At 46.3% G+C, this 22,509-nt stretch overlaps 1 protein-coding gene across 7 annotated transcripts in view; it reads right to left on the reverse strand.

The window, feature by feature from the left end:
• The window catches only part of LPP (LIM domain containing preferred translocation partner in lipoma), a 312,873-nt gene that overhangs the window by 201,204 nt on the left and 89,160 nt on the right, over positions 1–22,509 (reverse strand). For all 7 annotated transcript variants that reach the window (XM_035334161.1, XM_035334162.1, XM_035334163.1 and 4 more), the window contains one exon: positions 11,315–11,516. In XM_035334161.1, coding sequence (XP_035190052.1) covers positions 11,315–11,507 — 193 coding nt within the window. In that variant the 5' untranslated portion in view covers positions 11,508–11,516. The remainder of the gene's footprint in view (positions 1–11,314; positions 11,517–22,509) is intronic.

Genomic DNA, 22,509 nt, shown 5'->3' on the forward strand with positions numbered 1-22,509 from the left:
CATTACAGGCCCCGGGCAGTATTTATAGAGTTGGGGGAAAATTTCCAGGAAACATCACTTACTGGCACTCCTAAAAATAGCTAAGGAAACTCTTCAATTACTAAACTTTTAAGGAAGAAAGTCTTTCTTCTTCGTGACAAGACAGCAAAGCAGCAGCCTCTCTGATTTGTTTGGAAGCAGTTACAATTAATATTGTTCCTTATCTCACTTTTCCCTGACAGTAGTAGATGTTGCTCCTAAGCTATTAATTCTGTACAGCTGCAAGGTTGCTTTTTTCTCCTCTCTCTTCCACTGATTATTTCCAGATAAGATGCTGAAGTCAGCCTCATCTCAGGAAACTTTAGCAATTCTCTCCTGGAACACGTCTGCAATACAATCCATAGGCTGAGCCAGAGATCTCTCACACACGAACCTGAGTAAAGTCAGGTACCAACAACAGCACAAGTTCGGCAGCCCAGAGGTTGGCCCAAACCCTTTAGCCAACTGTCCTAGACCCCGATTTGGGGGAATGGTTGCAGCCTTCATCAAACCACCTAAATCTGCAGGTTAACTTGTCTCTGGAAGTCAAGCTATCCCTTGGAGGGATGAGCCAATTCCTCCACACAACCTGGACCTGCGCTGGGATGGAAAAGCAGACAAAAGCACAGGGAGGGCATGGATTTGTGGCTGAATGAGTCACCTAAAGGTATCTGTTCTCCTCCACAAATGCAAGAGTTTCTCTGTCTCCTCAGAGCCAGGCTTTCAGCGAGGAAAGTGAGGCTTTCAGAAACATTCTCTCTCCTCAATAGCTTAAATGATGCAATTGCAAATCTGAAAGAGGCTCGACCATTTTTAACCTTCCCACTAAACACACTTGGATTTATGCTCTTGCTTCGTGAAGCTGGGCAGACCATGCCAGACCCACTCCCCTTTCCCATGGCAGTGGCATACCCCATCGGGAAGGACGTCAGCTAGCTGACCACCGAAGTGGAACTTTCTGGGAAAAAAAAAAAAAAAAAGCTTTTAAAAGCATAAGATACAAGCCTACGAGTTTCTCCCCATCCTGTATGCCAAATAAACATGACAAAATTTATCATTATGACTGCCAGACTGCCCTCACCACTGCCGTCCACCCCCCCCCTGCCCCGAGCCATGCGGCCAATGTCAGCCAAAGAGCACAGAGGAAGAGGAGGCCTCTGAGGCCTTCCCCTCCATGGCTCCCTCAGACCCGTACCAGGCTTGGACTTGGTCAGCACCTGCCCCGTTTGAGCACTCAGCCCCAGCACGGTGGCAGGGAGGGCATGCTGGCTCCGGCTCTCCTCAAAGCCGTCCGTCAGCCGGCACAAAGCCCGTGACACTCCCGGGACGCGAAGGCCCGTGCGGTGCGACTGAGGCCCACCGAGTTTGTTGTGCGCATGCCACCATGGGGCCGGCAGGCACAGCAGCGTGCTTCGGCCGGTTCTGACACGGCAGGCATGCAAAGAACTCGTGCAGATAAGATGCTCCCCTCATGTCTTGCCTGAGACGTGACGACCTTCCCCCTATCCTCTTCTCCCTGGCGTTTTTAAAGATAGTATGAAAATCTGCTACTTATTTCTCCAAATGTCTCTGTTTTAAAGGTGTCCCCCACCCCCTGTTTTTCTGAGGCCAATTAAAAATAAAAGTTTACCAGGAAGACACACATAAAAAAAAAGGTGTCTGATATCATTGGATTCAGCCTGTAAGGATCTCACACATAAAAGAATTATGTCCCTGAGCACTTTCCAGCAGACTTTCAGAAAATTTCATCTTTCTACTTCCCTGGCTGGATAGTCTGTTTGAGTAATTTTCTCTTTCTCCTGGGGTTGGTTGCTAAGAGACGCACTATTACTTCTCCCTCTCTTATGACCCGATTACTGTGATCAGCAAAGACAGCGTGCAGACAACAGCCTGACACAGCTCATACAAGGACATCGGGCTCGTTACAAAATGATGGACTGTATTAACACTCCGCAGCCCCTCCGCTCGCCGCGGCCTTTGCCAAGTCTCCAGGCACAACTGGGGGCTTTTACTTCCCCGGCTTCTGAAGTGCGCCTTCAAACATTTTAAATCACAGGACTGGGAAGGGAGAAGAATGGACTTTTACCTCCTGTGTTTCACTGCCTGTCAGCCGGAGCAGTGTTAATGGATCCTTATTGAGAAACGCTCCTTTCCTTCCCCTACCTGAGAAGTGGCTCAGGAACTATTATTATCCCTTTTCACCCTCCTGCAAAAACTTTGCAAATACACAACACGCTTTGGGTTAGCACATTCCCTCGGACAGTTCGGTGGCATGTTGTAAAGCTGGCGCTGACACTTCAGGGGTTGAGAGGTGACTTGGTCCTGCAAAGAGCGGAGCTGTATTGTTCTGGATGAGCACGAGATGAAAATGCTTCCACTGTAGGTGCACCGGGGCCCCAGGGAAGCCATCAGGATCTCCAAAGCGCTCCCAGCACGTGCTGGAACGGCCATGGCCTGGCACTGGGCCCTCTGGAGAAGACCCTGAGCATCAGGGCTGGTGGGGAGCAGGCTGAGATGGAAAACTTGGAGGTCAGACTGAGTGAGTGTTGAGGGGAACGTGGGGAAAAATCTTAAGGGAGATGATCTTGTTATGTTGCTACCAAAGAATGGGTCCACTGACAACAGGTATAGCTCAGTATAAGGTCACTGACCTCACAGACCTTCAGTCTATACTTTGCAAGAATTTAACCCTCATCAGATTAGCTTTTTATAGTATATATTTTAAATGTCATTGATTATATCAAACCTATTTTTGAAAAGACTGTGTTTACCAGCACCGTTTTAGCACAGTTCTCCTACCCTTACCAGCCCCTTCTTCTCCCACCAGCTTGCCTGCGGCAGACCCTCCACACCAGGCAGCTGGATCGGGCTACTGCAGAATATCTAGAAAATGCACTGCTAAATTTTTCAAAATGGATTTTAAACAGAGGTAGCCCAGCTATCCAGGCCCCTCCTCCTACAATGGTTCCTTACCTCCATGGCATTTCCCATAAATTCAGTGCTCAACAGAAAAAAAAATTCCAGCTCTTATGTCAACACGATTTCTACCATGCTACGAACAAGCCCTTTATGCCAGGCTCTCCATTATGGTTTGGTCATGTCTAGACTAAACCAAAACCTTTCCTGAGTCACTGCCATCTCAGGAATTGGAGTTGAAAAAGACCTATGAGTCTGTTGTCTGTCCCCACTCCAGGCAGCATTCTCCTCTCTGGAGAGAAGCCTTTGCAGTCTGCTCGGCACCCAGAGCAGCCGGGGGGAGCTGGGTGCTTCTTGGCACGTGGCTGTGCCAAGAAATTGCTGGATGTGTAACTCCAGCACAGTGCTCTGCAGCTCCTGAAATAGTTCAGGTAAATCCCCAATCCCCGTGTAGGCTCTGAGAGCACGCTTGCACGTTTTTTCGTTGCTGCAACCTTCCAAGGTGCATGCTAGTTAAAGATGCCAATAGAAGGGGAATTTTTTAGATAGTGATGTCTGTTTATTAGGAACTAGACCTGCTCATCCCCTTCAACTTAAACTCTCTCCTCTGCAAAGCCAGAGCTGCAGGACTCTGGGTCCCACCCTTGGACCTTCAGCTCCTACACCCAGTCCGTCTTCATGTGCTTCGCTTAAGTGACGAGCGTTTCAGGCCTCGTATATTTATTCCAAATTGTAATTGTGTAGTGTTTGCTGCCAGAAATGCCTTCGCTCTGGCCACAACTACAGCTTCTGTGGCTTCAAGAGTTGCTCATTCATTCTTCTAACCTTTTATTAGACCAACCTGTAATATAATCCAATAGACATTTATTGGTTGCTCTGACTTAGCAGTACTCCGTCTGGCAGAGTAAAAAAGCTTTAGGCAGAGAAAAGGAAAAAAATATACGTATAATCCTTTATTATAACAGTTAGTTTTCAGGGCATAAAAAAAGCTGCATTGAGTGAACAAGGGCAAAAAAAAATAAAAAATGTTACTTGACTGTTAACTGTCATATAACAATTGTTATTATTTAACAGACTAGCATCTGGAGGATGTTAAAATTTCAGATTAAAATAAAAGGGACAAGTGCTGCCTGCTTGAATTCAAGCTATTTCAGCATTAACATTGCTCTCTCGCTTTGATTGGGCACCACAGCCCTTTAGAACTATATAGAGAACAAACATTATCTTTTTAAAAGTAGGTTTGATATAGTCAATGACAGATGTTTGCAATTTGAGTTATAAAAAGATGGCTTCTTTCCAATCCAGTGTATGTCAGATCCGTCTTTTTTTTTTCCTTCCCTTTTTTGCCCTTTTTCTTTATTCTACCCAAACTATTGTGGTTCACAGAACAGGCCACTGCAAAGATGAATCACTATTCAATGTTTGAAATAATGAAGTGGAAAAATTAAATATAGTATCTCGAAAGAACAGACAGACAGGAGGAAAAGAAAAGGAAAAAAAATATGCACGGCAGAAAAATTAAAAATCTACCTGCTGAGGAGTGTAATGTTTGCTTTATGATACCAAATAACACAGAAAATACAAGCTCACTCACCAGAATGAAAAACAAGGCTAGGTATTACTTCAAGCAGTTCCCAAATAAGTGGCAATATGTTCCAAAGCCTCTGAAAGTTTAATATTTGTAATTCTAACAAAACACAGTCAGAATTGTTAATAAAACCCGGTGGCTTGACTTGACATTTTGTGAACTACAGATAAGTATACCGGTTCAATAATAGTCTTTATGCACCTGTTTTATGTTGCATTTTTCCCAGTGCCATTATCTGAGGTGGTATTTCAGAAAAGAAAATGTTCATCCTGAAAGCAAAGCCAAGAGCACAAACCTCCGTATTTGTCTCCAGCAAAAAAGAAAACAGACTCAGGCACTATAATCCAGCCCAAGCAGTAACTTCTGGTGAGATGACTGCAATCAAAGCGGTAGGGCCCACCCAGCGCTGGTTTATTTCCACCAGGGAGAACGCCAAGTCCTGACACTGGTCACCGCACCGCAGACACCGCGGCAAACCTCGGTCTCCATTTAACTTTAAACACAAGAAAAGAGAGGAACCAAGGCAAAAAGGTGGGGGACCAGCTGAAGGGGATGCTACTGCTTTGCCAGCATAAAGGGTATGGGGTCTGTCTAACCAGCATCAAGGTTTTATAAGGCGTGGAGCAGAGGGGCTGCTACCCAGGCACAAAGGCACCAGCTTGGTCTCACACATCTTCAGCGCGGCTCGGCTTGCTCGGGGCTATTCAATCCACTATTACACAAATGAGAAGCACCACTAACTTCCAACTGGTTTCACTTGGTTCTTAACCAACGGGGAAGAGGATGTCATTAAAGGGAAATCAACAGGGACTTCCGAAAGGCCGCTCCAAACTGGTTCTCCCCATAATGAGGGACCCCCAGCTTCCCACGTGTTCCGCGGGGTTCAGGGTCTTGGTCTGCCCTTTAAATGCTCTTTTGTGGAAGGAGCATTTTGTGGAAGGTAGCAAAGCCACCACGAAGAGGCCTGCAGATTCAAGTTCATTTTCCCTGGCTGTATTTTCTAAGTGCCTGTGGATGATGCAGTCCTGACACTAATGAATAAAGTATTGCTTCATCTGCTCCATTTCATTCAGCACAAGGAACACATGGAAGAATGAGAGCAAGAATTTAGAAGGGCTTTAAAAGTTTATAATACTCGTTTCAAAAAAGCTTTCTTTAAAAAACAAGCACCGACGTGGGGGCTGTGCTTAGGCAGTCAGGATGATTTGCAGCAGTGGCAGTCCTCTTTATTCCCACAACATTTTTCATCTCTGCGAGCGCAATCCTGAGAGCGTGATGGGAGCGGAAAAGGGTTACAGCATTTCTCAGCCTATTTTCCTGTCCCATCACCGAGATGCTGCCTCGGAGCTTCAATGCTTTTATCAGCTGGTGGCAGAGCTGGAAGCAGACTAGCAGGTCCCGCTGGAAACTCTCTGGGATTTATTTGCAGGACACAATCCAACATCAAAACGAGTGGATAACTGCACGTTGCCGTGCCTCATGTGGGCTGCAGCAGCAGCCCAGGTGCACAGCTCACACCACGTGCAAGGTAGCAAACCTTTGCTTCTACCAGGATGAAAGGGGGTTGAACTAAATCCATTATCTCCTGTTAGTTTGGGGCTGAGCACATGGAAAACACCACCAGAGCATGGCTGGCAGAGGGCTCCCTGCTTGTGTGTGAGCCTCCTGCCAACTATGAGCAAAACTGAACAAAATGCCCCAAAAGCTCCTGGGAAGCAGTAAGGAGAGCAGGTACGCCTCTGCCACGCAACCAAACGCAGCCCTTCCAGCAGCAGGGTTTGCTCATGCCATGCTGTGGTGCAGACCCAGCACAGACAACCAGAAAAACAACAACAATGGGGGAAAAAAACGCAGAATCTCCCAAGTCAGCCTGAATTTATCCTTTCAGGGCTCTCATCCAAGTAATGAATAGACTCTGGAGCAGTTTAGCTTCTATGAACTGTCAAAGATTGCAGAGCAGGGAACAGCACAGCTAAAACACTGAGTGTCTATTCCAATAAATCCATAGCCAGGCTTCAAAAATTAGACAGAGATACTGATAGCAGCTGCTGTAAACAAAACCCACTAGGTATATTTGCCTACAAGAAAAAACAAACAGCATGATAGTTCACGCTCCCAGTCCCTTACAGACACGGCAGAATATAATTAGCCACTGCTTGAGATTCTCCACATAGATGAAGAGGAGGAGGGCAGAGAGGGTCAGGACCTGGGAAACCTGCATCAGCCTGGTTCAAGCATACACAACATGGTGTCAACTACTTAAGCTTGCCCTGGAGCCAGCACTGCCGCTGTGCCTTGCCTCGTGAGTCGCAGCCCTCTCCTCCAACTAGGGTAGATGGAAGGAGGTGATTTTAAAAAATAAAAATGAAGACGAAAAACCGCACAGACCTGCGCGTGAGCCTTCTGTCATTCACTGTACCTGAAAGTGCCCCAAGGAAAGAAAGGAGAACGAAAGAGCTTGCATTCATTCTCATCTCTTCGTTTAGTTTCCATTATTAAATCCATATTAATCGTTTCTGCAGGTATTATATTCACCAGGGATGGCAACTGCAAGGAAGAGACAACAGCACTAACAAACACTGACTTCAGAAGGAGTCGGCAGCATAAACTCAAGTGGCTGATTTTGCAAAGCCTGTCCTCAGAGCCTCCAAAAGGGTAACAGAGAAACCTGCCCAAGTGCTGTGCAACCCTATAAACTCCACGACTGTCCTGGGAGGGCTGTTAGCTGCACGTCCCTTTGTGGCCAGGGCTGGACCCGTGCTATCTGTCTCACACACACAGTCAGATCCCTGCGAATGAAATAAATTGCAAGACCATGAGGAGCTTGGCTGCTTTAACAGCAAGGGCACCAGAGATGGAAGCCTTCCCCGTGCTTCCTAGCCAGGCGGTACTTCTCATCCCAGTGCTGATAAATGCTGGGCTGCAAAGCCCACCGCTGCCTGGGGAGCAGCCTCCCGGGGCCCGCGGGCTGGGCTCGATTTGCATCTGCACCGTGCTGCTCCCAGGCTTGCACCGCTTCGTGTCTGCAGGGTTTTACTTGGACGGGAGGGGAAGGCAAGGGGGAAAAGAGCTTTTGCGGTTATGAAAACCAGCTTGAAACCAAAAGGATCCAAACCAAAGGCAAATCACACCACAAAGCCCAACGCTGTGACTGCGCTCAAGCCATCCGATAACCTGAGGAGCCCTCAACTCGGGCTTTTCTGAGCACCCGAGGCTGACAACGGAGTTTTGCGTGGTTTTGAAACCCCTGATTTTGGCCTCACAAGCTCTTTTAGAGCCACTGCTTGAACGTCTGGACACCTAATTTGGATTTTCACTCTAGTTCATTTGCAGCTTCGTTTCCTCCCCACAGACACTTGCTTTGCTTGTACAAAACCATCTTCCCCTAGCTCGAGCAGCTCTCCTTCCTCTGGGGGGTACACAGGGAGCTGTGTAGGACATCAGGCACCTGCACGGGGTGGGATCGCAGTGCTCACACCTCTCAGGATCAGGCCCACGCTGAGCAGCCATGTTTGCGCCCTTGGGCTGAACTTATTGAAAACAGACCCCAGCAGTGACTCTTCCCACAGAGAAAGAGCGTGCAGGGATTTTGGCAGGGTGTTGCAGAGGGCTGAGAGACAGGGAGAGGAAAGCCAGCATCTCCCTCTCCCATGTGCCGGGGAGGAAGGATCGAAGATGAAGAGCAGCAGCTAGGGACCATATGGATGGGGTGGGGAGCAGATGAGCCCCAGCACACTGCCGTGCCAGCACGGCTCCTGCAACCCAGCAAGAGCTGCCACCCGCCCGCCCAAAACCCCAGAGCAGAAATTCATCCCTGTCCCCAAAGAGAGAGGCTAAAACAAAGCAGGAGGTACAGACCCTGCAAACCAGGGAGGGAGCATTTGAGGTGAGCAAGGTTAATCCTCCGCAAGCTGCTGCCACAGGGAAGGCTAGCACAAAATCCTCCAGAAAGCAAGCCCAGACCACAGCACATGGAAGTCCAGTCTGCTGTTTGTAGGGTCTATAAAAACACAGCAGCCCCCACCTTTCTGGCTAGCTGTTAGGCAGAAACCCATGCAGAACGTTAATCAGAGCTCTGTTCTTATTTATTAGTAGTAGTATTACTGTAGTCATACGCCAACATCCCCAAACAGATCCCTGTGACAGCAAGATGTGGTCTTTGCTCTGCTGAGGTGACAAATCTAGCTCACAACAAGCCTCAGCGAGGCAGTGTGGCAAACAGCGAGGAGGGGGACTGGCACCACTGAGAAAATTGCTCACTGAGCTGGTCTGAACCACGCACATCTTGACTGCTTCCAGCACATTAAAATGCTCCTGTTTTATAAACCGCTGGCTGATGCAATTTCTGTTTTCTTTTTACTCCTTTAACTATTTCTAACTTGCTTCAGAGTTCTGTTTTCATCAGCACCTTTCTGGCTGGCTTTGGTGCAGGTATCCGGAAAAACATAAAAGTCAAGGTGAGACCAAGGAAAGGCTGCCGCAGAGGCACCAGAGCCACACGAGAGGCCAAAGGCTGGAGGAATTTGGGTCCAGCCCTTCCCTGCCGCGCACACAGGCGCCTGGCTCATGGGTTTGTCATTCTGGTGTTTTCCCAGTGGGGGGATGAAAATGCACTCGAGTACAACAGGGAGCTGCAGCACCTTCGCCTACAGCCTTGCAGCTAACCAGATGGGAAAGCCCCAGCCGAACAAATTTAGGTGGCGCCCCTTTGGGCAGCGGGGCACGGAGACGTCTCCCTGGCTGAATCATTGCTGCAAAACCAACAGAGGTCGTTGAAGAAACAATTAGGGGGCTCGGAGGAGAGAACAGAGCCATAAAAAGTGAATGAGGCATGCTGGGCTAAATATTTTCTTGCTGTCCCTCCTCACCTGCCAGATCCCCAAAGCCTCGTGTTCTCAGGGTTATATACGGTTGAGCTAATGGCTTTGCACCAGCTGCTGACACCGACCGGCAGCGTGTCACCTTCTGGAAGTGGATTAGCTTAAGCTGCCCGTACACCGTCACGTCGCTCAGCCAGTCCCTGACCAGGTCTTTGCCATCCCTCAGTTCGTTCAAGCCTGTAAGGTGACGACAGCATCTCCAAAAGCCCAGAATAATGCAAGGCAGAGGATTGATATGGAAAATAAATAAATAAATACAAATCTGCAAAGGCTTCCTGCAAGTTCCCCAGATCACCCCATTTCCAACAGACCTGGCAATGCTCAGGACTGGGTAGCCCATGTTGCACGAGGAGTGCTTGTGTGGCTCACCTACCCTTCTCAGCCTGCAGCACCAGGGTGCTGCTCTGCTCGCATGGGAAGTCTCCTTCCCCAAATGCCAAGGAGCAGATTTTTTTTTAGAAGGTGGTGATGTTCCTGAGTCACTTATTATCAGATCTACAATAATTAAAGCATCAACAATTAAGGCATAGTGACATTTCTGACAAAAAATAGTGGGTGATCAACAACAGTTTTCCTGGAGGAAAAATAAAAGTGTCACTTTTCATTATTATTTTAAGCTTTAGAGGAATTTAAAAAATAACAATCTTATTTTTTTTTAAGAATTCCACTTTACTTGAAAGTGACATTTTCATTGCATTCCAGAAATGGATTATTTTTACTTTTTTTTTTCTTTTTTTTAATTCCAAATGTCTTTCTCTTCCTCTTACTTGCTAATGTTTTGTTACTGAAGGCAACAGAACAGGTGCATATGACTTAGCTTCTCCCCTCCAACACATTTTCTTTTTTCGTTCCGAATTCTCTGAAGTTAGTGTCAGAGGGAAAAAATGAAGCACTAGTCAGACTATTCCAACTTTCCTACTAAACGTCCTTAACTTTAGAAAATTGCTTAAGTTTGAGATTTTATATGTTGCTTTGTTTTTGTTTCTCCTTTCCATTATTCTATAGTCCTCCTGGAAATGCACACAATATGGAAAAATAGAGTAGAAAAAGGGAAAAAAAATACAGGTAAGATTTATCTTACGGCATTCAGTACAAAAGAAGGAAAAGTGGAGATGGAACTAAGTAGAACATCCAAAACTGAAAGTCAAAAGCTGGTTTGGCAATTTTCTTGAACACAACTGAGTTTGTTCCTGTGTTTATCCCTGCCTCCACATGGCCATGGAACAGGAACCCAACAACTGTGCTTGCTGCTCAGCTGCATGAAGAGAGCAGGACTGTTAAAGCAGGGATAGAGCATGGCTGACACGTGGTGATCACTAGGCTTTTGTTTTACTGACAGAACATCGTCAGAGGTTACTATAACGGTCGTGTAAATATCCATATAATTATACCATTAAGTTATTTCACATTCAAGAGCCTGCCACAGTAGACGAAAAAGAATAAAACTGCATCAAACCAGCAGGCTGAAGAGGAAGCACACCTAGAACCATTCTGCCAAATCCATGCCCTAACACCCCTACCCATACCCCCAACTCCATCCCATGTTTGTAGAGGATTCCCATTGTGCTGACACACAAAAAGAAACAACATTGAGGAGAGTGCTCAAGCTCCAGCTCCTTGTAACAACACGTACTGGCAAAGCTCCTTGAAAAGCACCAGTCTTGGAGATATGACATCTGCTTCCAATTAAAACCAAGAAAGATCTATCCCCCTGTCCTCCTGCACCTCTCAGGAAGGTAGCTAGCCAGAGGAAGGAGAGGAGATACTTTCACAATCTTCTTGATTTAAATGATTTCAAAAAGGGAGGCTGCCACAAACACACAAGCCAAGAGAAAGTCAAGTCAGTCTCTGTTAAAGGTTAACTCCCTTGAATTAGACAGTTGCGGTTCCTTCCTAAAAAAAAATTACTCACCATCACCTCCTGGTTGCTTGTATGGGTTGTACTTTGGCTTGGGGGCAACAACGGGTGCAAACTTCTTTGGCGTCTGCTGGGTGGACACCGAGATGCTGGGAGTCCCAAAGGCATGCGTGGTCTCCATCCTCGCCGTAACGTGACCAACAGGCTCGTTGGTACTCTTGGGCGGCAGCCAGGACGGGTGAGACATGGTTCAGATCTGAGGAGAGGCAAACAAGAATCAATCGCACATGCATTAGGAATTTAGGCTAGGGAGCTAACAATTGTAAACTTTGCTAATTTGTTAAATTAAATCCAAAAAATATATAATGTGTTTAACCTTTGCATGTCATTCTTTAAGCATATTGGTCCCACTGCACAGGAATTCAGATCCAAACTTGCATTTCTTTCTCCAGTTGGTTGGAATAACTGATTAGTTCCTTGCTGGTGTCTGCAGAAGTGTTGTTATTTTCCTCTTCTAACTAAAGTTGAGGCAGGCCAATACCCTGGAGAAGCCCATCACTCCCACCATCTTTCAGCGAGATAACGATGTATTTGCCTTTCCCTGTTAGGCTTTTGTGAGTACATTAACGTAGAGCACTGCAGGTGCTCTGGGGACAAGCGTCGTTACAGGCAGGCAGACACACTTCCAAATATACCTTTAGCACTTTTCAACATGTCATTTATGGCCCCAAATCCCACTGTCGTTCATTTAACCTTTTAAGAAAAAGGATTTCAAAAGCAGCTAATCCTTCTTGATGCCTCCATTTCTGAATGCCCTGCTTAAGATATTTTAAAAGCACGTCAATTTTGAAAAAATGCCAGGATTCCAAAACCACTGACAACCAGGCTCCTTTTAGACATCTCAACTTGTGTAACAGAAAACAGAGGCAGCCCAAATCATTACTTATTTATGAAAATCTTGGCTTTGGTCTCTTTAAAAGCCTACATCACTTTTGAGAACTGGACTCAACGCTGCTGAAAATATTGCCCATAAAAAACCTGTTTGTAATGGGCTGACCTGCAATGAACAAGTGCTTTCCACTGCACACAAGCCACAGCCGTTGGGGAGCAGCGATGGTCCTACAGCACCAGCACGTTACACCTCTAAGCTGGTTTTGAGCTGCGGTGAGGAAATAAAGACCCCAAACGGACAAAAGCCACTGCTAATTTTGGAGCCTTTGAGTGCCCGTCACTTCTGCCCGTGCCCTGCTTCGGTGTCGGGACTCCCCAGGGCCCTGGAAACCAGGCACAGCTGGGACTTGATCTGGAAAGATTTGTTTAGTTCAGAAAGGCTGGAAAAGGATCAGTGCGAGAGGCAGCACCGGGCCAGGGAAGACATTAGCCGACTGCTGTTGCGTAAAAGCATTTCCAGCTGGGCACGGCAGGGCAAAGCAAAGGTACTGCTGGATTTGCAGAGGGGTCTCTCGCTGCTGCCAGGGCAGAGATGCTCAGGAGCCCCAGCTCTGCTGAGCGCGGCAGCAAAGGGCTTTAGTGGCTGCTGTGAGCAGTCCTCTGAGGTCAGGGTGGGGAAGATGAATGGGGACAGATGAAGGATGGCCTCTGGCAGATGTACACCCCCTCGGAGTGAAATCATTACCAAGCCCCACAGCGCTGCAGCTCTCTAGCTGTTCTGACACAGCTCTGTGGTCACGCATGCAGCCATCTATTCGAATGTCTCACGAGGAGGCATTTCCAAAGCTGAGAAGTGCAGCCACATATAGCCAGCTATAAAGGTCAGTGCTTAAAGTCTGAAAGCGAATGCATGACTGATATTGTCACCTCCGCCACGAACCATCAGACAAGGAGACTGAGGATCTCCTCATTGACATACAGGGCAATGCAGCTGCAGGGCCACCTCCTGCCTACCTGGGCATGTTCTTGGTGCCTCAAAGCAAACGCTTCCAGGCACACGTCCATGCACACATGCTTCTCAGAAACATGTAACATTGGAGCTCTGCAACCAGCCCCTGGGATTATATGGAACATTTAGGCATGAGGATGTCACTTCTGACAGTGCATTTAAGTCTACCTAGGAAACAAAAAAAAAAAAAAAAAAAAAAAAAAAAAAAAAAAAAAAAAGAGAAATCACACTTCATTTCCCCTTTCTCCTAATTTGGGCTCAGGTGTCACTAGAAATGTCAAGACCAAGCAGTTGAGGCTTAGGTACAGAGCTATTTTGCCAGCTGACCCTGGCTGGCAAAGCATCTGCCTCCTAGAAGCTTTATGGGGGAGCAAGATCAGTTGAGTCCTTTACTGAAGAAGCAGATAAGGACTCTTGGATTTGAACCAGAGAAAGTAGTCTGATGGGCTCCTATATGGACAACTGTGTCCTAGCAATTTGCTGTTAGACAGTAATGCTGAATCAGTAAGGGGCAAAAGTGGGAAAGGAGCAAGGTCTCCACATAGGGACAGTACCTCCAGCTGCCAGCAATGCTTGTTAAACTGTGTGCCTCTTCTAGTCTAAGTCTCCTCCAGGTAACAAGCTTCTTACTGGAGGAGTCATTTCTCCTTAAAGCCTGCAAAGAAAAGCCAGTCCCTGTGTCTGATCCAGCACTAGGAAATGGATGATTTGTGATCATCTTCCACCTCCTTCACTCTTCTGTGTGTGAGAGGAAACGCCATGTGCCAAGTATCAGCCCCAACACTCCCTCACCATGCAGTTCGACTGCTCATGGTCACAGGTTTTGCAATCCCTGCTGCTGGAGGAAGAGCCCATTGGGCCGGACATCCAATGTCAGTGACAGGAGGCCACTGGTGCCAGCACGGAGGGACTGGCTAGAAATGAGGCAAGTGGAAGTGTGGCAGGGGCACCCTGGAGTCAGAGAACCATCGAAGGCCGAGCTGCAAGGATGCATCATTCCCTCCCACATACGGTTGCTGGCCAAGCTCACAATGACAGTGCAGAGCATCATTCTGAAAGCAAGAAGTGAAAGGCAGGTCCTCCCCGCAGGGCTGCAGAGGAAACCAGCCGTGACGGGTGGGCCGAACCACGCTCCCGCCGCCTGGTACTTCCCGTTACCAACACCAGCCCTGTCGGACCTAGAAAATGACTGCCACTAAAGCATGAAGATCCACCTACCCTGCCACCTCTTCCTCACGCATTGTTCAAAAATGTAAAGGATGGCAATACAAGTCAGGCAACTCTCTGTTTTCAGAGCAGAAAGCCATGTGGGTGCTCAGCCTTAGCAGGACAGCTCTGAGCTCTGCTCTCTTACTACATCCGAAGGTCATCCTGGAGTTTTATTCTGACAGGTTTTCTGCCCCTGGTTTGACATCTCATATGAAAGATCACCCCATTGTAGAAAGCTCCCTCAGACCACTGGCATTACCTCCCCACTGATTCAAAGCAAACAAACAGCACTAACAAGATTATCATCATTCCTGCTCTGGCAGCTCCCCAGTTCTTCCTCACCCACCTCTCAGGCAATGCCTTGGTCCCTCTGAGCTCTTATGGTCTGCCAGGTTCATGGCAGGGCCAGGTTGAGCGATGCAAGGAATATCTGCTTCAGCAGCTGGGCTGCACAGTGCTGGGGACAAACGAAGACAACGTGACATCCCAGGGAACAGCTTAAGGAGCAGCCTGTTCTGATGGGCAGTTTGGGAATGTGCAGAGCACGCTGCTGTAACTCGGTTGCTGACTGTAAGCTGGCATGCAGCTTCATCCTGGCTACCCTTTAACACATTTGTTTTGGTGGCAGTGGTGTATTCTAATTGTTTCCCCGTTAGCCTTTCTCTTCCTCTTTCTTCCCCTCTCATTTTCTGTTATGTATTTGCTGTCACTCCTTTTTGTTATCTGTGCCTTGACAATGTTTTCAGCAACTTCCCTTTTCCTCGTCTGTTCCAGCCCCAGCTCCCCAGCCTCAATTAAATTTAGCCAAACTACTTTACAAAATGATGAAAAAGGAAAATGAATTAACTTCTTTTTAACAGCTGAAGCTGAACTTCTGGGTTTGTTCTGTTCTCCCCTCAACGTTTTTAATCGTTTCAGTGCACATGACTGTGTGCCTAGGGTAAAAGGCCAAGGGCAAGGCAATCGAAAGGTCTGTGGCTTTTCGAGGAGCACAGCACCCCATCTCCCTGCAGGCTGCTCCATAGGGGAGCACTCTGGCTTATTCAGTGCTCCCTCGCCATTTCCCACAATATTGCTTGTTCTTCAATCAGAAGCTTCTTTGGAGCAAAACAGATTAACATTTTTTGATGTAGACAAGTAATCAGAACAGCACAGGAAAATCTGTCTTACCCTAAACTTACTCTTACGTGTGTCACTGCCTCGGCATCGTTATGGTTCCTGCACTTGGATGAGAACCTCCGAACAGTAAAGACGGTGCTCTTCTGCATGGATAGCAAACACGACCACCAAGTGCCCATTTCACTTTTGTCTTAGAAGTGTTTCCTTCCAAATATACATATCTATACATATATATATATTTCTGCCAGCTCTACAATGAATTGTGTAGTTTTCAGAAGTTTCTAGCTGGGTGTGGGATGTAGGAGATTGCAAAAGTCAGTGACTGCGAGAAGGCAGAAGTCACTGAGAAACTCAAAAAATAGAAAGAACAAAGCTGCACTGTGTATCACAGGCTTGTGAGAGGTAAGTAATAGGAAAAATGCAATGAAGGGACCATCAGGATGGATGGACTGGGGGAACCCAACAAGCAGGACCAGAGGAAAGATCCTGGGAGCATGCATACTGGCAGGGGATGATGGAGCTGTTAAAATAGCTGCATTACCCATTTCTGTGGGTGAACAGCAAGCTCCACCTTCAACATTAATAGCAGCTGGAATGAAAAACCATCAAATCCAGTATGAATCACCAGTTCTCCAAAAAACAATTCCCCCACTGGAGAAAAGCGACTCTCATCAGCCTTTTGCTGTCCAAGCCAGCTACTGTTACTCCTCGTATGCCAAATGCAGTGCATTAAGGGCCTGATCCCTCTGCTGCTCAAGTCAACAGCTGGATCACAGAGCTCTCGTTGGAAAGCTGAGGTTAAGGCTAAACCTATGGTTGCCTCTCGCTTCTGTTCCAAGCAAATGAGGCAATCAAGTCAGGCACGGCTTCGCTTCAACGAGTCCCTTCCCAGCAAATCTGGCCATCCAACATTAAATACAGCCTGTCTGCAACGGTCTTTGTCATCAGAGCCTGTGTCCCTGGGAATCCTCCCACAGCAGCAGTGACCTCTTGCTTCCCAGTTTGTGCCCTATTTTCCTCTGTTTTGTCTGAAGTCTTCTGCATTTCTGCCTGACTCTCACATAGCCACCCTCAGCAGTAACTCAACAGGTCTTTCCCCAGTCTGGCAAGTTTTCCTGCGACTCCTTAGACTTTGGTAATACCTCTTCATACCACATTCCCAGACCCACCCGATGGAGAACTCCCCTGAATCTTCCTTCTATCACTGCTTCTGAAGTCCTGTTGACCATCTTGTCTGACCCTCCTGCACTGTGCAGGGCATTGAACTCCACCCAACGATTTTTCCATGAAGCTTTGTTGAGCTGAAGACTATTTGTTAGAAAGTATAAGCAGGCTCTACTTAAAGAATGCAAGCAATAGAGAATCCACCGCAACACTAGGTAAATTGTTTGGGCAAGCAATTAAGCACCATAATTATAGCTTCTTCTTTATGTCTGGCTTAAATTTATCTACCTCCACTTCCAACCACAGGATTTTGCTACGTTCCTGTCATCCGCATCACTGACCTGCCTCTCCTTAGGCAGATCCTTTCACAACACAGCCAGGTCTTTGGTGAAATCAAATTAAAACATTTAAATTAAGTATCAATTAAATGCACTGTTAAGAACAGACTTCTCTTGATTTACTCATGTATTTACTCTGAACTCTCTTCAATTTTTCAGCAACCTTTTGTGAAATGGTGGATGCTAGCATATGACCATTTTTTCAAGAATGATAACTTAAAATGGAAAGGGTAATACGATGAATAATATCAAAGACAAAAACCATACTGAATTCAGCTGTGGCTGCCTGAGGTTCTGTTATCCTTCCTTCCTTGGAAGCATTAGTCATCATCTACTTTTGGAGGTAGAGGATAAGACCGGACTAACAATGATAAATAACATTAAGAGCAAAGAATGAAATCACACTGCATAAATAAGGAAAACAGTGTGCTCTGGTTCTATCATTGGGACAATCTTAATGCTGTAAATTCAGAAAATTCTAACCATGAAAGAACACGCGGCAGCAGAGGAACTGGAATCCACGAATCCCAAGATGAGACCACACTATCTAAAAACATTAGACCAGAAATATCAACAGAAGATAATGCCAGGCTAATAAAATCCTGACAAGGCTTTTTTGTGTGTGTTTTAAAAAAAGCACATAACTGCTTGTTGTTTTTTTTTGCTTTTAATTACAGGATGTAATTCATCTTTGAGAAGCAAGGTAAAACAGAGGGTTCCAAGTCAATTTAGCCTCATATCAGATAAACAATGGAAGGGTAGAGTACCAGTTTGTCTGTTCTGAAATTGTTAGTACATTTGTCTCTGAGGCAGGCTGGCTTTCCTGTGATTAGATTGTTACCCAGATAAATCTTCATTTCATTTTCATATTTGTAACACGGACCAAATACTCCTTGGATGTTGATGGGCTTTGCCAAGACAGAAGAATTTGTCCCTGAGTTAACTGAGCTAATGCTACGCAGCGGGTAACCACGGCGTTTAACAAAAAACGAGCAACAGCAGTCTGTTCTTCCAGACAGTCCGCTCTGTCGTCCATCCTACTCCTTCCTAAATCCACTGGCTTGACTTAAATCCATAATGTTCTTAGTATCACCCACGCGCAGTTAACCATCAGGTCATGGGGATGACAAGATACAGGGAGGCCAGTACCTTGTCACTGACACAAGATGCAGCTGGAAGCCCTCCACTGGTTTCTCTCGGATGCAATTCAGGAACAGAATCGAGGCCTCTCCTCCCCTGGATGAACAAAGTTCACCTCCATGGGCTTATGAGAGCTACGTGTAGGCAGGCAGATTGCAGTCTCCCCACTCTCCCTTCTCTTCCATCCACACAGCAGGACGCAAAGAGGAAAATTCTGACTTTACCTCATCTTCCAGCTGAGTTTTAAAGACAAGTTCTAGCACTCAACCAAGGAGACATCCTTCCTGATGCAAAACCATGCCACACATCGCCCCTTTCAGTCACAGGTCCAATCCACAAAACTGAACATTTCTACTCTGTCTTCTTTTTTTTTTTCCCCTGAAATTTCCAAGAGCAGAACCCAAATGCTCTGCTGAAATACAGTTCTTTGCTTTGTCCTTATCACCTCCACTCCACTAATTATCCAAAAGCAGTAATTGAGGCTGACCGGAGAGATTTGCTCTTTATAAACTCCCAAAGCTGCTTGTTTCTCTTGGCATTGTTCCACTCTGAATGTTAATTTATTTCTCCATTTAGGGCCAGTGATCTCTAGCCATGAAGCTTTCCTGCTTCTTGTGGTCTCCAAAAGAGGACATAATGTCAAAATTCTGGTCTCATTAGAGGACTTTAACCAAACACAGCAAGTACCATAGCTACTTACAAACTCAGCCCAAGCTCTCTTGGGATGTCTTTCCCATATGGTACTATTTATCCTCATCAATTTTACATCATATGGGAAATTATCCGATTTGGGGAAATTGTGATCCCTTTTGAACCCCCTTAATTCTCGTTGATCTGCACAACATCTCACCAAGTTTAAGGCCTGTAACATTAACCAGTCCAAAGAAGCTCCTCCCTCAGACCCCGCCAGCGGCAAATTGACTTGGGTCCTCAAACATTGCATCAGCAAGCAGGAGAACCGAAAAGCCACAAGAACAGCTCTGAGCACTGGGATTACTGGGGGGGATGACGTGACCCCGATCGCTGCTTAGCAGGAGAGAGCTAGCAGGAGTCACTGAGCCCAGTGACCGTCTTTTTAAACCTTACACACAAAAAAATGACGCACATGGACTCCAATTTCTTGGGGCAGATCTCTCCTTGAGATTAATTTCTTTGCTTGCACACATTTTGCGCTGTTTCTGGACATTTGTTCATGTTTTGCTTTAGTCTTTTACCGCAGCTTTCAGCTGGAGCAAGTTTAAATCTCTCTCTCCCCTAGACCTAGATTTTCTTCCAATTGCTCGGATAGGGCTGGGTTTTGTATCCTCAGCTCAATCCCCTTAAAAATAAAAAATTTAAAAAATTGAAATCTCTTCTCCAGTTAAACGGGCTGAAAGCATTCACCAACTTCCTGCTGTGGGACATCACTAATGTAATCACAGGAATTAAAGGAGAAAGAAACCTAGTTAGAGCACTGCCTGTGCTGAATTATTCCTCGATTCATATAATCTAGTATCATCTCACTCTGGCTTTAACAGCTTCAATCAAATTTCCATGAGATCCTTTGGAAGACCAGACTTAAATTCAATGTTCCCCCTGCTTTGAGCAAGGGGTTTGCCCAGATGACCTCCAGAGATCCCTTCCGAAATCAATTATCAACACTTTAAGACCTGAGACTTCCAGTTATGGCTTTATCTGCCCTCAAAAGGGTTCAGAGCAATATAGTTCTCAAATACGGACTGAGCCCATTCTTCTAACTAAATAACAAATACTTGGGAAATAACTTCTTTTTCTAATTCTACAGTATCAATCAGGCATAACAGGAAGACAGCAAGTCCACAGCAGAGATGGTAAAGATCTGTTAGAGATCTCTGCTACCATTGCTTCCTGCAGGCTGATGGCACCAGATACCAGCCCGACACCACTTTCATCTTACACCAAAATCCTGCTGCTGGGACAATGACAGCATCAACCAAAACCTTACCCTTCTCTAAGTTTCCTTCTTGGTTTGTTTCTCTTGGTTCTCGTATCAGCCTCAAAGGTGGGAAAGGTAGAAGGGCAAACTAAACATAAAACTCCTTTTTTTTTTCCCCAGTATAATTGCATTAGTAGTTTTGGGATTAGATGCAGGCTATTTGAATTTGACTGCTGCTGCAAAACACACCCATAAAAACTGATGAGCAAGATCTTCCTTTTACAGCCATGTCACATCCTGGTGTTGGATGACAAACTAGGCTTTAAAAAACTAATAAATTGAACTTGACTGGCCCATGTGCATTGAAACAAAGAGATAGTGCCGGCTCCCTGGAGATAGATAGATCTATCTAATCTAATACAACTCTAATGACTGCATTACAATTTTGCCGGAGAGCGGGCTGATTTCTGACTCCTGTGGTATGAGACAATCCTCAGCAACTCCAAACACAATCATATTGGATAAAACGTTAATCCAAGGCCTCAGCTACTTGTGGTCACAACAAACCCCAGGGCAATTGCAATGGAGGAGGTAGACCTGGTGGCCTGCCCAAAATGCTTACTCAAACACAAGCAAAGTTTGTGGTTGAACCTTGAGAGCTGAGCCAGGAGGTAGCTCTGAGCCAGACAAATTTCTTCCAGTTCTTAAGCTTCTCTTCCTGCTAACTTGACCTACAAGTTTGTGAGGGGGATGCTGCACTGTCAAAGGAAAGTTTGAGATGGATGCTTAAGAACTTTATGTAGAAAACAAGCAAGGAAACACGTTGATAGGGACAGCAAAAGATCAGGCGGAATGATGCAGAGAGGTTATCGTGAGGAGTCTCAGACCATGAGCTCCCTTATGCACACAATTTATTTTCAAGATCCTTTTGCCAAAAAAAAGTTGCCTTTATTCTTGCTGTGACCCTGATCATTGTCGTGCCTATGGGATAGCTCCATACTCGGGTTCCTACTTCAGCAAGGCGCTGCCAAACACAACAGAGCGTATCCAACCGGTGTACACGTACTGGAATCAGGCCTACCAAGAAGGTCTCACAGAAGAGCAAAGAAACCAGGGTGACACAAAAGATGGCAAGGTTAGAGCTTTTAGTGCGAACCCAGGCAGTTTGGATGCTGATGATGCCTGTGAACAAGAAGGAACCATACGGAACTGGCATTCAGCTCAGCAGTGAGGTATCAACAAGACCCCGGTGGGACCCAACAGGACCGTGGCAGCGTATTGACACGGAGCTAATTGTATTAGCTCTGCAGAGTGCTGTGTGCACGGCTCAGCCCGGGGAGAGCAGCAGGGACCTGAGCCCAGCAGAGACAGGGAAACTGATAGAGAGTGAACATGGAAACAGAGCAGAGCTTGAGGTGCTAACCCAGCAAGGCTGGTGGGGGTGTAGGTCAGCTATTATTTATGGTGGGTTCCCTGCGCTGTGCCCCTCTTCTAAAGAGATGGGAGGACAGGAAGATCCAAGCTGCCACATTCCCTGGAATAATACACATTTACAATTTGCAGTCTAAACCCCAAGACATTGAGAGGACTTCTGTGAATGGCAGAGGAGCTGTAGCCCAGAATACGGGCACAGCAGGGGCCCCGCTCAAGTGGGTTGCGAGCACAGGGCCAACACACCACTATCCCCTTATTCTGACACCTCAAGGGGCTGGCAGTATGAACCAGAATTTGAAACCATAGTGCCCTCCAAAAAAATCAATTAATGGGCAGGAACTGTGCTGAGGATCAAGATCTTTAATCCCTGATTCTTTCCCTCCCACCTGATCTACTTAACTTTTCCTCGCCAGACCCCAAGCCGTCCTGGAAGTCACAGCCTGGTGTACACCAAATCCCTGGATGCTTTCTTCTCCTTCCTGAGCACTGCACCAACCTGTGCCTCATTGTTGGCAGCTCAGCCCATGGCACCTTGCAAATAATCGGGGGAAATAGCTTTTTCCTATGGAAAATCCTATATCCTAATACGCAGAAGAGTGACTGCTGCCAGATGGCTGGGAACTGATGCTGCAGAGAGATTGCTAATGGAAGCAAGATATTTGAGTGCCTGGAAGTTGTAGAAAAAGAACACACACCTCTTTGTGCAAACCATCAGAAAAAGACTACGTCTCTCTAAGTTCACAACAGGTGATTTGACATTCTCAAGAGACCAGCACCCTAATGTATTCCTACCTCCCTTTTGCAACACAAAGCAAAATTAGAGATTAAAGTGCTTTCTTTAAGAAACTGAAAGCCCACGGTACTCTCAGGAAAGAAAGAGGATCTCTGCTGGTTATCGCGTCCTGCTTTTAGATAAGGCTTGACCTAACACTAGATAAGGCTTGCTGTGCCTTTGTCATTGAAAATGTCCAAAATGGAGAATCGAGGCTGGTAAATTGTTCAGGTGTGCACTATTTTCCCAGCAAACACATTTTTCCAGCTCTCCAGCTGA

The sequence above is a fragment of the Oxyura jamaicensis genome, chromosome 9 (genome assembly GCF_011077185.1).
Source record: "Oxyura jamaicensis isolate SHBP4307 breed ruddy duck chromosome 9, BPBGC_Ojam_1.0, whole genome shotgun sequence".
Taxonomy (NCBI): Eukaryota; Metazoa; Chordata; class Aves; order Anseriformes; family Anatidae; genus Oxyura; species Oxyura jamaicensis.